General features: G+C 47.0%; 1 protein-coding gene across 1 annotated transcript in view; it reads right to left on the reverse strand.

Moving 5' to 3' along the window:
• Grik4 (glutamate ionotropic receptor kainate type subunit 4) overlaps positions 1 to 12687 on the reverse strand; it is a 290512-nt gene that overhangs the window by 152411 nt on the left and 125414 nt on the right. The window contains exon 3 of the mRNA XM_027412199.2: positions 2785 to 2882. Within this exon, the coding sequence (XP_027268000.2) occupies positions 2785 to 2882 (98 nt within the window). The remainder of the gene's footprint in view (positions 1 to 2784; positions 2883 to 12687) is intronic.

Genomic DNA, 12687 nt, shown 5'->3' on the forward strand with positions numbered 1-12687 from the left:
TGGAAGTTGAGATGGGGGGGGGGGGAGAACAAAGATCTAGGAAAATCCAAAGAGAAAATTACTGAATTCAGTGAGACTTAACCCCTGAACCGTGGGCAGAGCACAGCCATAGTTTTGTTTTTCGTTGTTCTCACCCCTCCCCTCAACTGGGATTGCATGGTGCAGAATTGACAAAAGCCTGGTGAGTTTGAAGGATGGCTCTGGAGATCAGAGCTAACCCAGTGTATTTCATGGGGATCTTTTCTCCTGCTTGCATTTTGTATCCCACACAATTGATCTAAAATGAGTAACACATACACCTTGAAGGCAAGAGAAGTGACAAGTGAGCCAGATGAAGGGCAAAGCTGGGGATAAGCCAGGTGGCCTGGCAGACTCGGATCCAGACATTGGCGTCCGTGACCTGAGTCCTCCCTGGGTGAGAGTCAGCCGGCTGGGTTCCACCAGCATGTAGCCAAAGAGTTCTGCCCATTAGTTCCCCCATGGTGAGGAGCCCTTGGAGACTGCAGAGACTTGTGATGAATTCACAACTTCCAGTCCTGGGTTCAGGGAGGGGTCCTTCTGGAAGGAGAAGGATACTTGGTTTTTGGATTCTACAGACCGGCTTCTGTCTAGGTTCTACTGTGTGGTTCAGGGGTAAACCACTTAACCTGGCTCTGCTTCATCCAAACAGAGATGACCTCGGGTGCTTCTGAGAGTTCAGGAAGAGAGAATGGGATTCTGTGTCCAAAGAACAAAACAGCCCTAAACCCGACACAGTCAGTGCCTGGACAATGCCTGGCCTCTCCCCTCCCTTTCTCTCTTCTCCAATTGCAGAAGTTTCCAGAAGCCCTTTTAGCTGCACAAAGGAGAGGGTATAGGGGGTCTCCCCAGGACAAGTAGTGAAGCACTAGCAGGGGCCTGTCTGGGCGGTGGCTGGGGAAGCAGCCAGCTGTTCTGTGGCCTGGGCAGGGGTAGGTAGGCCTCACCCTTCTGTTTTTTTTTTTCTCTCTCTTGGAGAAAATCAATCCATGATTGATTCATGATTGCAAACTTGTCCCAAGAAGTCACCCCAGTGGGGCTGAGGGGAAAGCAGGAGCCAGGAAGCAGACAGCCATGGGGTCTCAGAAATATTAACAGCATTTAAAGGGCTGGGAGCCACAGCAAGGACTCCATGGCTTTTCCCTGGATCCAGGCCTCATAAAATATTAACCAAAATGCATAAGCTGAGTGGCAAGCAAGGTTGCTCTGGAAGGAACATGACCAGAGGAAGGAAGGGTAACTGCCTGGCTGATCTCTGGGCAGTGCCTCCTGGTTGGAACGTAGGGGAGTGTGGAGAGACTTGCAAGCCAATATGAAACTGCTCCAGCTCCAAGACAGGGCTATTCTGGAGTGGGGACTGAGGGAGGATAGCAAAAGGTGTTGAAGGGAATATGGTAGGAATGAAGGAGGGAGAGAAGGAAAAGGAAAGGAGTCAGAGAAAGAACATGGAAGCTCACACATTGGCAACCTGGCTGGGTGACGATCAGAGCCGAGGCTTGAGTTACAACCTGCCATGTAACACGCTTGACTGTGAGCCGAAGCACAGGGAGAAGGATTTATGTTAAACTTCAGCTTCTGGCTGAGCCTGTGAAAGACTGCAAGGATTGTAGCAGGACAGAAGTGGCTTTGTGGTCTGAGGTGGCCTAAGAAGCATCTTCTAGGTTAACTGAGAGGGGGAAAGAAGGTTCTGGGGGTCTGGGAGGAGCAATTCCAGCCCCAAACAGGTGTAGCTGTGGCCATAAGACACTTGAACTAGCAATTCTGAGAGAGGGGTTAAAGAACCAGGGCCTACTCACAAAGCCCCAATCACAGCATCAAGAGGTTAGTTCCAGGAAATGTGGGTAGGCAGAAACCACTTTGTTAGGGTGGATGTCAGGCCTTCTCTGAAGAGGCACGTTACTATTTCCCAGAGCCAGACATCTCTACTACGAAAGCTGTTGGAAAGCCATGCCTCTGTCTCTAAACTGAGCTTCATCTAATTCCTACAAACTGGTCCAGAAAGTCATTGGGGCACAGAGAGGTTGGTGATGGGGTGGGGTCCCACTGTTTTCTAGGGATGTATTCATAGGAGAAAGGCCTGCAGCTTCTAGAAAGGCCCTGCAATGATGCCTACAATAGGCAGAGTCTCCAAAGTCCAAGTTGCTAGGAAACCTGTCTTCCATCATGTTTTTCTCCTATGAACTGGAGCCAGAGGGAATGGCCTCCACACTCTGGGCCCAGAGAGATGCCAGACAGAGGCCACACCTGTGGACCAACATCATTCTTGGCAGAGCAAATGCAGGAACTAGTGAATAGGGAAAACAAAATAAAACCTCTTTTCTCATGCACTCAGAAATCAGAGGCTTTTAAATTTTATTCTCACAATAAAATGGAGCAGTGGCTTCTTCCCTCAAGGCATTCTTCCCCAGAATCCCAAGGAACAGATCACCAATAAGCTGCCTGTATCAACAAGAGTGCAAAGCTCAGACCTCTGCTCCCATAGCCTCATGCCAAACCACCAGCCTCCATCTCTCTGCATTAATAGAGAGGCCACTGAAGGCATTGCCCTGCCATGGGACTTAAGACACAGAACTTGGCTTGGAAATCCTGTGGTCAAACATCCCTCCATCTCTTCATCACTTGGAAAAAGAAAGCACTACACCAGTTGTCCCTCTGTCCCACATTTGCATTGATGATGTTGTTAATAGCATGGCTTCCTTGGGCCCTTACTGCACTCAAGGACCCAGCCAAGAGGCTGGACCATCCCCAAGGCAGACCCACACTTACCTCCTTCTCTCCACAGATGTTGCTGATGATAGAGCTGGAGGCTGGGCTCGACGATGGTCCCAGGACAGCGACCACTCCCTTGGGGAGGATCTGACACACTGCAGCCAGGGGAGGAGCAGGATTGGGAAAGAAAACATGGCATTCAGATGGTGCAGCTTGACTCTGTTCTACATAAGTCCTTAGATCATTACCTAATGCCCTCACCTCTGCCCACACCCCATCCAGGCCCCTTTCTGCCCCTTTTAAACCCCAGTCTCTCCTGCTGTCCCTGGTCTGCTTGGCTCTCAGACAGTTTTATTGGTGTTTATGGTCAGTATTAAATGAGGAAATGACCCAGATTATGACAACATACAGCCTCAGCCAACAGGGGGTATAAATTGTCTGGGCCATCACCGAAGGACAGAGGTAATGGAGAACCCAAGCTGCCCCCCATACTCCCTCTCTGGCCTGCTGAGGGTTGGGGGTTGCAGCTGCTGCAAGAGGTCTGTGGCCAGGTGGTACCAGAGTGGTGCTCAGCCTTCAATCTCTTGACGCCTCAGACGCAAAGACAGTTGAGGAGGAAGGAAAGCAGACAGGCAGGGGACAGAGGTGGCTAACAGATGCCAGTAGAGAGGGAAAAGGCAGACAGTGGAAGTCAAAGGAGGCAGGTGAGAGAGAGAAGAAAGAGAAAGCAAGAGGCAGAGGGAGTGTTGCTTGGCAGGGCCACTCTCACTGCCTTGCCCCAGAGCTGGCTCATTCCCGTGCTGCCTGGGGGTCTTGATCTTGCTTTTATTCCACTGGGAAGATGTCCTTCCCTCCTGGACTCCAGACACTCACCTTTCGTGGGCTACCTACACACATTTCCTCAGACTTTCTCGGTTCCCACATTCCTAGTTTACACCTCTCCTCTTAGATATCTTGTCCAATTTGATGCGGTATAGAGTTCTACTCTCCTCTCAATAGATTTCTCCATGTTCCTCATGAATGTACATGCATAAAGATGTGTGTGTGTGTGTGTGTGTGTGTGTGTGTGTGTGTGTGTGTGTGTGTGTGTGTGTGTGTTGGAGGTCAGAGGTCACTGACGGGTGTCTTCCTCTGTTGCTCTCCACCTTAATTTCTATGACAGGGTTTCTCACCAAACCTGGATCTTATTAATTTGGCTAGTTTGGGTGGCTAGGCAGTGAGGCCTGAGGATCCACCTGTCTTTACCCCAGCACTGAAGTTGCAGGTGCACATCGCTATATCCAGCTTGTATGTGGGTGCTGGGCATTCAAACTCAGGGCCTCGTGCCTGTGCAGTGAGCACTTTGCCTGTTGACCCATCTCCCTAGTCGCACTCCCTCACTAGACTGCAAACCCCTCCTGCAGGTGTCCTTTCTAGACACTTGATGTCTAGCACAATGTTTTCTAGACAGGATCCCAGATTGCATTCATGACCAAATGCTGACTGATGGGGCATGCGGTCAGGAGAGGAAGGGAGAACTAAGGTTACAGAATGCAGGAGACTGGGGAAAGGAGGATAGGAGGGAAGGAGGGAACAGAGAGTCTGAGCTCATTCTCTGCACACATCAGTGGTGTCAGAGCCCAAACACCATCCTCAGGCTGCATACAAAGTCTCTCCACTGCACACATCATTGACGTCAGAGCCCAGACACCATCCTCAGGCTGCATACAGGCTGCATCCCCACTGCACAATTTGACACTATATCCCCAAATGAAAACCCAGGTCCACACACATTTCCCTTTTATTCATAACAGAACTCATTTCCCAGAAACTTCACATGAGGGAAGCTTGCATGCTGGTCTCTGAAGGAAGCCACCAAACTATGCCTGAAACCTGGAGCTCCTTCCTGTGGAAAGGGTCCTAGCCATCAGCCAAAACAGCCATGGGATTAACTGTATGAGGCACAGCTGGTGAGGAATCCAGGGTTCAAATCACAGAGTTGTGGGTGTGCCCTGTGAACTTTAGATCTGCTGTACTCTCTCTTTACCTGTGGCCTCCAGAATCTCAGAGCTGCAGAAGACTCAACAGTACTGAGTGTACCCATTTCCAGGGCCATAGAGCCTGGTGGCAACCCAGGCCTGACCTATGAAGAGCCTCAGCAGAACACAAGCCTTCCCATGCCTGACTGTGAAGCTGCCCCTGACTGCTGAATGCTGTCCACGTCATCCCAGCATGACAGTCTGCAAAAGGAGTCCTCCCTCCCGAGATTGTAACACACTTTAGGTTTCACAGCCGGTCAAAGTCAGAGTCAGTTTTGGGCTTCAAGAGTCTTGCCCCATTCACTGTACAATCTGGCTCTCTACAGCCAGGTCTTCCCCTAGCTTTCTCCTCCACAACAATAATGCCTCCATGCTTATAGAGGGCTCTCTGAACCCGCCTAGTTCTATTGCATCTACTTTTGCCAAGGTCATCACTACCCATCACTGGTCCTCACCCAACTCTTTTTCCCAACATCTGATCATGCTGTTCTTTGAGATTTCCTAACACTGTCTGGTACTGCTTCTCATCTAGTTCTAAGAGTCTCTTCCTTGGCTAATGACTCTTTCTTCCTTATCTGCTTAATCCAGGTTTAACCTATGCCTTCCTCTGCCTGAACAAATGTATCCTTCCTGCCTTTGCCCAGATGATCCTACCAATTGTATATGTTGAGCACAAAATAAAAGTTCTAAGCATCAACTCATCTCAGCCATGGTGCCTGCTCTCTGGCAGCTCTTATTCAACACAGCAGAGTTGGATGAGTATGAGTATGAAATCTGTTGCCTAACTCCCTACATCTGAGAGGCCCTCACATGCCCTGTAGTTGGAATTACAGATGGTTGTGAGCCATCCAACAAGCATGCCAGGAATCAAACTCAGGTCCTCTGCAGGAGCATCAAGGGCTCTCACCTGCTGAGTAATCATCTCAGACCCAAAATGTACTAATTTTTAAAGTTAATCACAAAGTGATGGGTTTCATTATGGCATTTTCATACATACACATCATTATTCTTTGCTCTTATCCATCCCTCTCCTCACACTGTGCTCCTCCACCCTCTTCTCTCAGTTCTAGCTGATCCCCTTCCTCCCCCAAGGAAGATTCATTTTATCCCCACTTTACAAATGAGGAGTGGAGGGTTAGTGTGTATGTAACTTATTCAAGTTCACATAGGTAATAATATATGGCTAAGCTGATCTTGAACTTAGAGGTCCACTGACGCCAAAGCTCAAGTTCTTAGCCACTTTAATTCATTTCCCTTAGCTCCTGAAGGTCAAAGGCCACAGTCACCCTTGATTCTTCCAGACTTTGCCTTTAACTCTATTCACTCACTTATTAGGGCTAGGCTCTGCCCATCTGACCTGACATTCTTAAGGGGTCTATCTCCAGGACTCCCCATTTCCAATCTTTTCTCTACACTGTAGTGTAAGTTATAATCATAAACATTGATCTATTGCTTTGATCTGTCTTACGTAATCCTGGCACCATCCAGCCCTTGCAGTAATGCACCAAGGTGTTAGAGCCCCGCCATTCCACAGCCATCTTGTCTCTTCTCATGGAAAACTGGAAATAACCATCAGGGGATGGTTACAAAGAGTGGGTCACATGCCCAAATAGAATGGTACTTAGGCATTTAAAATGTATATGAGCAGTTAATAATAGTGTTAAAATTACTTATGTAATAATATTAAGAGAATTGAGTAGGATATAAAATTATATGTGCGTCTACATGAAGCCTAAGCTAAGCAAATACAGGGCTAGTTATGCATTGAGGAATGATAGGAGGAAGACATGATTAGTGCCAACATTTACCAGGAGATAATTATGGCCTGTTCAAAGTATGTCTTAGGAACGGATTTATGTAATTCTGAACCAACCTGATGAAACAGGTACAATGACTGCATCTTCACTTTACAGACACAAAAACAAAACAAGAAAATGCAGGTACAGAGTGCAGATTGGACAGCTTGACCCCTGGCCTGAGGACCAACTCCTAAGCTACAGACTTCCACAGAGAATGGCAATTAACTAGAATGTTCGATGACACTGCCTTGGCCTTGGGAATGTTTTGTGGTTTTCTTCCTTTTTTTTTTTTTTTATTTCTTGGCTCTCTGTAATGAGCATGTATTCTTTTTATAATATGTTGTAAGGAATGTGATAAAAAAATATCCCGATGACAAGTAAAATTTAAGAGGTCTGATCTGCCTGTCACCCTGCCTTCATAGCCCTGCCCCACCCCCGCCTCCTCCCACCCCTGTGTTTTCTCCCACACTGTGCCTGTCTCCTGCCTTCCTTCTCCAGGCTCCTGAGCGGTTCCTTCTACCTAAATCAGGTGTTCCCAACCTGACTAGCTGCCTGTGTTCTCCGGGATGGAGTTGGGAGTGTGAAGGTGTGTGTGTGTGTGTGTGTGTGTGTGTGTGTGTGTGTGTGTGTTGTTCATTTTTCTCTGTAAACCTACCTGAAATGTAACATTTCCTTTGCTTCTAATGCATATAATAAAGCACAGTATATTTGCAGTACATGTCATTGTCACCAACAGAAATCACTGATGTTTTCATATCACATTACAAATGTCATTTATATTCATGACTAGTTCAACCTTGTTCTAGCTGTTAGACCCAATGCTGGGCTTGGCTATGAATATATTAATAAATCACAGATATTAATACATCACTATTAAAATATTTTAGCTGCTTTTCTATATAATTGGTTTCCATGGTCAGCTATTTTATTCACTTTAAAACACTTCTCTAAGACAGGGTTCTTCAGCACTCCCAGCCTGCCATGATCTAGACTCTCTTGTTCCTCTGCCCAGGAAGCTCATATTGATCCTCTGGCACCGAGTTCAGATCCTGCCCCCAGGCAAGAAAGCATCAGCACGTCCTGCATCTGACCCAGCTTGCCTGCAGAAACAGGGCGATTCCCTTGTTCTCTAAATGCCTAGCCAGCTTGTGCCCCGAGCATTCTCATGATAGCTCTCAGCAGAGGGATGATTTTTCTAAAGATCAATTCTTATAGGTCACAATCCCAAATTTGGATCCGTTTTGTCAAAATAGGTGGTGAAATCTCCTCTAAGTAGACAGATGTGTGGTTATTTACCAGCTAAGCATCCCTAATCCAAAAATCCTAAATCCTAAATCAGAAACTTTTTGAGCACTGGCATGATGCTCAAAACACTTGAGGTTGTAGGGGGTGGGGTTCTGACTTACTGATTGTTAGGAATTCTCAACTACTAATGTGTATGAAGACAGTTCAAATCCCCAACTCCACCCCCACCCCCACCAGGAAACACTTCTGGTACCAAGCATTTCACTTAAGAGATACTCAACCTGCACAATGTGTGGCTGTAAAAATACATTGTCTACACACGGGGCATTATTGGACACCATCTGGCCTGTGTCCTAGCTCTGACATGAGCCCTGTCTGAGCCACTCTCTGACTTATCTTTCAAGACGACCTAAGACTTAAAACACTTTGAGGAATGTGTGCTCCTTGAACAGTCCTGAGCCTCAGTTTCTTCACCTATGAAGTGAGAGGGCTGGACCAGATCCAGAGTGCTGGATCATTTCTGAGCACTGCAATTCAGTGTGTCTCCGAGTCCATGCTGTGCACCTAGGAAGGGGTGAACTCAGTTTGCTGAATGACTCATCCCATTTGCAAGACTTTCTCTTCTGGCTTCTCCTTACCCTGACCCTGGTGTGTGTGTGTGTGTGTGTGTGTGTGTGTGTGTGTGTGTGTGTGTGTGTGTGTGTGTGTACCCACACATGCTTATGGAGGCCAGACATCAACCTTGAGTCTTGTTTCTCAGGCACCATCCATCCTGTTCAGTTTTGAGACAGTTATCTTGCATTGGGCTAGTCTCACCTGGCCAGTGAGCCTACAAGATCTACTTCCCTCCACCTCCCAAGCACTGAGATTTACAGGGATAGCAAGCACTTTACCTCCTCAGCTATTTCCTTTGAACTGATTTGAGGCATGCTGACCCTCACTCATCAGAGGCAACCCTGACTCACTGGCAGCCATCACCACCAGAGCCTTCAAGAAGCCTAGGAGAAGTTGACCGAAGAGTGAGTGGGAACATATCAGACACATGCCCTATGCCAGCACCCTGGAGCCTTCTGAGGTCCTGGTTCCCTAGTGTGTCTTTTGGGTTTCATAGGGAGGCAATGTGGACAGTGGATGGTATGCTTGGCCTCACAAAGACAAGCAGAGGTGAGGGGTTGACAGGCAGGCCTCTGATTCTAGCTCTACAGTAAATTAAGCCTCAAACTGGCTCTGGCAGAAGCAGGGATGGTGCCTACGGGTATTTGGGTGGTAGAGGGGTGGTGCTTAGTTCAGCTCTGATACATTCGCCACAGGAGACAGAGTGATCTACAGCACAGAGGATGTCGAAGTCTGATGTGCTTTAAGAGCTCCTTGCAAAAGGAAGGTTGTGATGAAGATAAGATAGAGAGGGAAAGCAGGAAGGGCAGACTGGGAGGGAAACACCTAAAAGGTCTTGTCCATTCCCCTCACTTCAGTTCTGTGAGCCACACAGGGGGAGTTAGCAAATCAAACATCTAGAAGCCTGAGGCAATGGTGGTAAAAGGGCAGAGGTGGGGGGAGTCCCGTGAGTGTTGGGGGAAGCTTTGTAAGTGACCCTCACTCTAACTAAACCAACTGTAGGAAAATCTGCCTATTTGAACCAGACCGAATGGAGGCTGATTTTCCTCCTCGTACCCTCCCAGCTTCCAGGCTGGCTGTTAATTAATGCCCTGTGTGATACTTTCCATCTCTGTGCAGTGAACAGATGAGGGGGATGACCTCTAGATTCCAGCATCTTCACCTTCGTTACACTTCCTCATCTTTGATTCTCAAAATAACCTCTGCTTCCCTGGACTGGCTGGCCCACCCTGAATGTGATTCATTAAGTGTGGTGTGTACAGCGTGTTTTGAAAAGCTCCTATTACCCAGTAAGACGAATCAGCCCTGATGGATCGCTACGGTCTCAGCTTCAATCACAGCCTGGATTTTGCACAACCAAAAACATCACCAGCAGTCTCTTTCATCTCCTTGAAGCACAGTCCCTGGCCACAGGGTGAAAGGTGAGGGGTGGGAGAGTTGCCTATGGCCCTGGATCCATGCAAATGTCTTAAATTAGCAATGAAAAGCAGACCTGGACCACTAGCCCAGGGAAAACCCTGGACTGTCGCTCAGAGCAGCAGCTGGCATGAGGTGACCCACCACAACTTTCAAAGGCTCAAAGCTGCCAGAAGCATCAAGTGCAGAAAATTGGAAAGAGAATGGGAATGCCCAATTATGAGGGATGTTGACATTAAGCAAGTCACCTGAGAAGAGCCTGGAAGAGAGTGTAGCCCTCGGGGACAGCTTATCTGTGAAACCCAGGAGAGAAGAGACGATGGTGAGGGCTGGAGGAAAACTGCTCAGCTAAGACAGGAGGGAAAATAACCTAACAGCAAAGGCTATAGCTGCCACTTGCTAAAGACCTGTGAGTGTACCCACCAAGGGGCATGTGTCACCTACACTGTTGCATGGAACACTTGGATGAGACAACATGACTGTCACTATCATTTGACAAATAAGCAAACCTGAGGCATAAAAATGGCTATATAAGAACTCTGGCCAGTCTAATTTTCAAACCCATGATCCTAACTGTCATATCACTTAGACCTCTTCCAAGTAGGGATCAGCATGGCTATCCCTCTCCATCCAAGGATCCTGTTCCTTCTACCTATCATTATCCAGTATTGCCACTGACACTGGTGAGCCTGTTCACCTTGCTTCAGCCCACTGCACAAACCTACCATTCTCCTATCACCTGACCCGAAGATAGAAAAAAACTAGTCTGGGCCTTTCAAAGAACTATCTGGTGATGTTTAAAACCCACTATGGTGGCATATGCAGACTTCAGATGAAAGACCCTTAGGGTAGAAAGATCCAGAAGCCATCTGAAGCATGCCTCAAACATACTGAGATATAAAAGATGAACCAAAGGCCACTTGCTAATAAAAATACTTGGTGCCTTAAAAAGGGCATTAAAAAGATGTCCAAAGTCCTGCAATGAGGAATAAAGATACCAATTTCCTTTATTCCCTGATTCATCTGGCTTAATATTTTAGACATATTGACTTCACCAAGGCAGGCTTGTGGGTCACTGGGAGAGGAAATTTCTTCCTGCCAATGATGCCATCCACAATGGGCAGATATGCATTCAGTCCTGAAGGGAAGGAGGGGGAGCTGATTTTCAAAGAATGGACTGCAGAGCTGTGAAGAAATCCAGACCCTTGTCCGAGACCTGGGTAAAGAAACTACACAGACCACACTAAGAGACTTATAAGAAGTCAGTTGTGGGTATTTCTGATTTTATTTGGAAGATTTTGAACAACCTGCCTTCCTTTCATTGTTCTAGAAATTAATCTTAATGTCTTCTTGGACATTTTTCTGATCCTCGATAAATTCTTGTTGGCTAGAGTCAGGTGCAATAGGTTCTTGCTAAATGTTTATTTACTAATAAATAATGAATGAATAAATAAATGTTTTCATACTGGATCCACCACACCCTGCTCTAGAGGAATGTGTGTCAGTAGCTCCTGTTAGCCTCAATGGTCCTACTCTGTATAATATGAACCACAATCCCTCACAGCTATTGGATCAGGGGAGGACACTGTCCCCAAATATAGTTCATATCTGTTTGTAGTCTGGCCAACACCAGAAGCCTGTGAGAGTAGCCCCAAAGCAAGATGAGGAGGCCTTATGAGATCCTCCACTTTGGGGATCCAGAGAAACAGGTACTAAGTGGAACTTCTATTTCACTCTCCTCTCCCCCAGGCTCAGGAAACATCATGGAAGAAGGACAGAAAGAGTGAAAGTCAAACATCAGGGGGATCCAGAGCAAAACTGTGTCTTTTGAACAGGACATCTGAACTTGTGAATTCACAGCAACTGTGAGCACCTGCATAAGACCAAACCATCTTCTATAACATCCTGGAGAGAGGAGGAGCTTGCAGGCCCTCACTTCCACCTGAGGAGCTTTTGGCGGTTGATGACACTAGGGGAATGGGAGCTGATTTCCTTTAGAAGTGTGGTCCCTGTTTTGTTGGCCATGCTCCAGATAATGGCCCCACCCTTGCCTATATGAGCAGCACAAACTGGACTCAGTAAGTTATTTATATATAAAAAAAAACAGAACATAAAATTGGGAGAGGTGAGGAGTGATGGATATGGGAAGAATTAAGGAGAAGGTTATAGGGATGAATATGATCAAAGTACATTGTATGTCTGTGTGAAATTCTCAAAAACTTAATAATATATATATATTTTAAAAAGTACTTAGGGGAGGCTGACACTGTGTGTTCTGAAGGGACTGTAGGCCCCACAAGTCCAGAGGTCCTGTCTAACTTGTTCCTAACACTGGTTCCAAAGCAAAACATCCTGAATCATAGAGGAAATACTCAATAAACTCCCCAGAGTGAAGATTAGAGGGCATCATCCTGGGCAGCCATTATGAGACAGGTGCATGATGGATGATCTAGGAAAATGAGCCAGCTGAGTGAAGAGCCTAGGCCCAGCAGTACAAGGGAGGTAAAGAAGCAGTAAGAGCAGGAGAGAGACAGAGAAGCACACACACACACACACACACACACACACACACACACACACACACACAGAGAGAGAGAGAGAGAGAGAGAGATGCTGGTGGTTCTGGGGACCACAGCCTGCCTCCCCCATCATCTCCAGTAAGAACCTGTTTCTTTCCTGTAGTCCTAACAGCCTGGGCTAGAGCAGTAGAGCATCACTGCATCCTCTTTGTGAAGACCCTATGGCACACATGAATAGTTATACAAGCTGTTCTTTTCTTTCATTTATTTGGTTTGGGGGTTTGGAAAAGAAGAGAAGGGAACTCTCCAAAGTTTGTGGAATAGATGTCAATCATCTGTCCAGGCTGA

The sequence above is a fragment of the Cricetulus griseus genome, chromosome 4, assembly GCF_003668045.3.
Source record: "Cricetulus griseus strain 17A/GY chromosome 4, alternate assembly CriGri-PICRH-1.0, whole genome shotgun sequence".
NCBI classification, from domain to species: domain Eukaryota; kingdom Metazoa; phylum Chordata; class Mammalia; order Rodentia; family Cricetidae; genus Cricetulus; species Cricetulus griseus.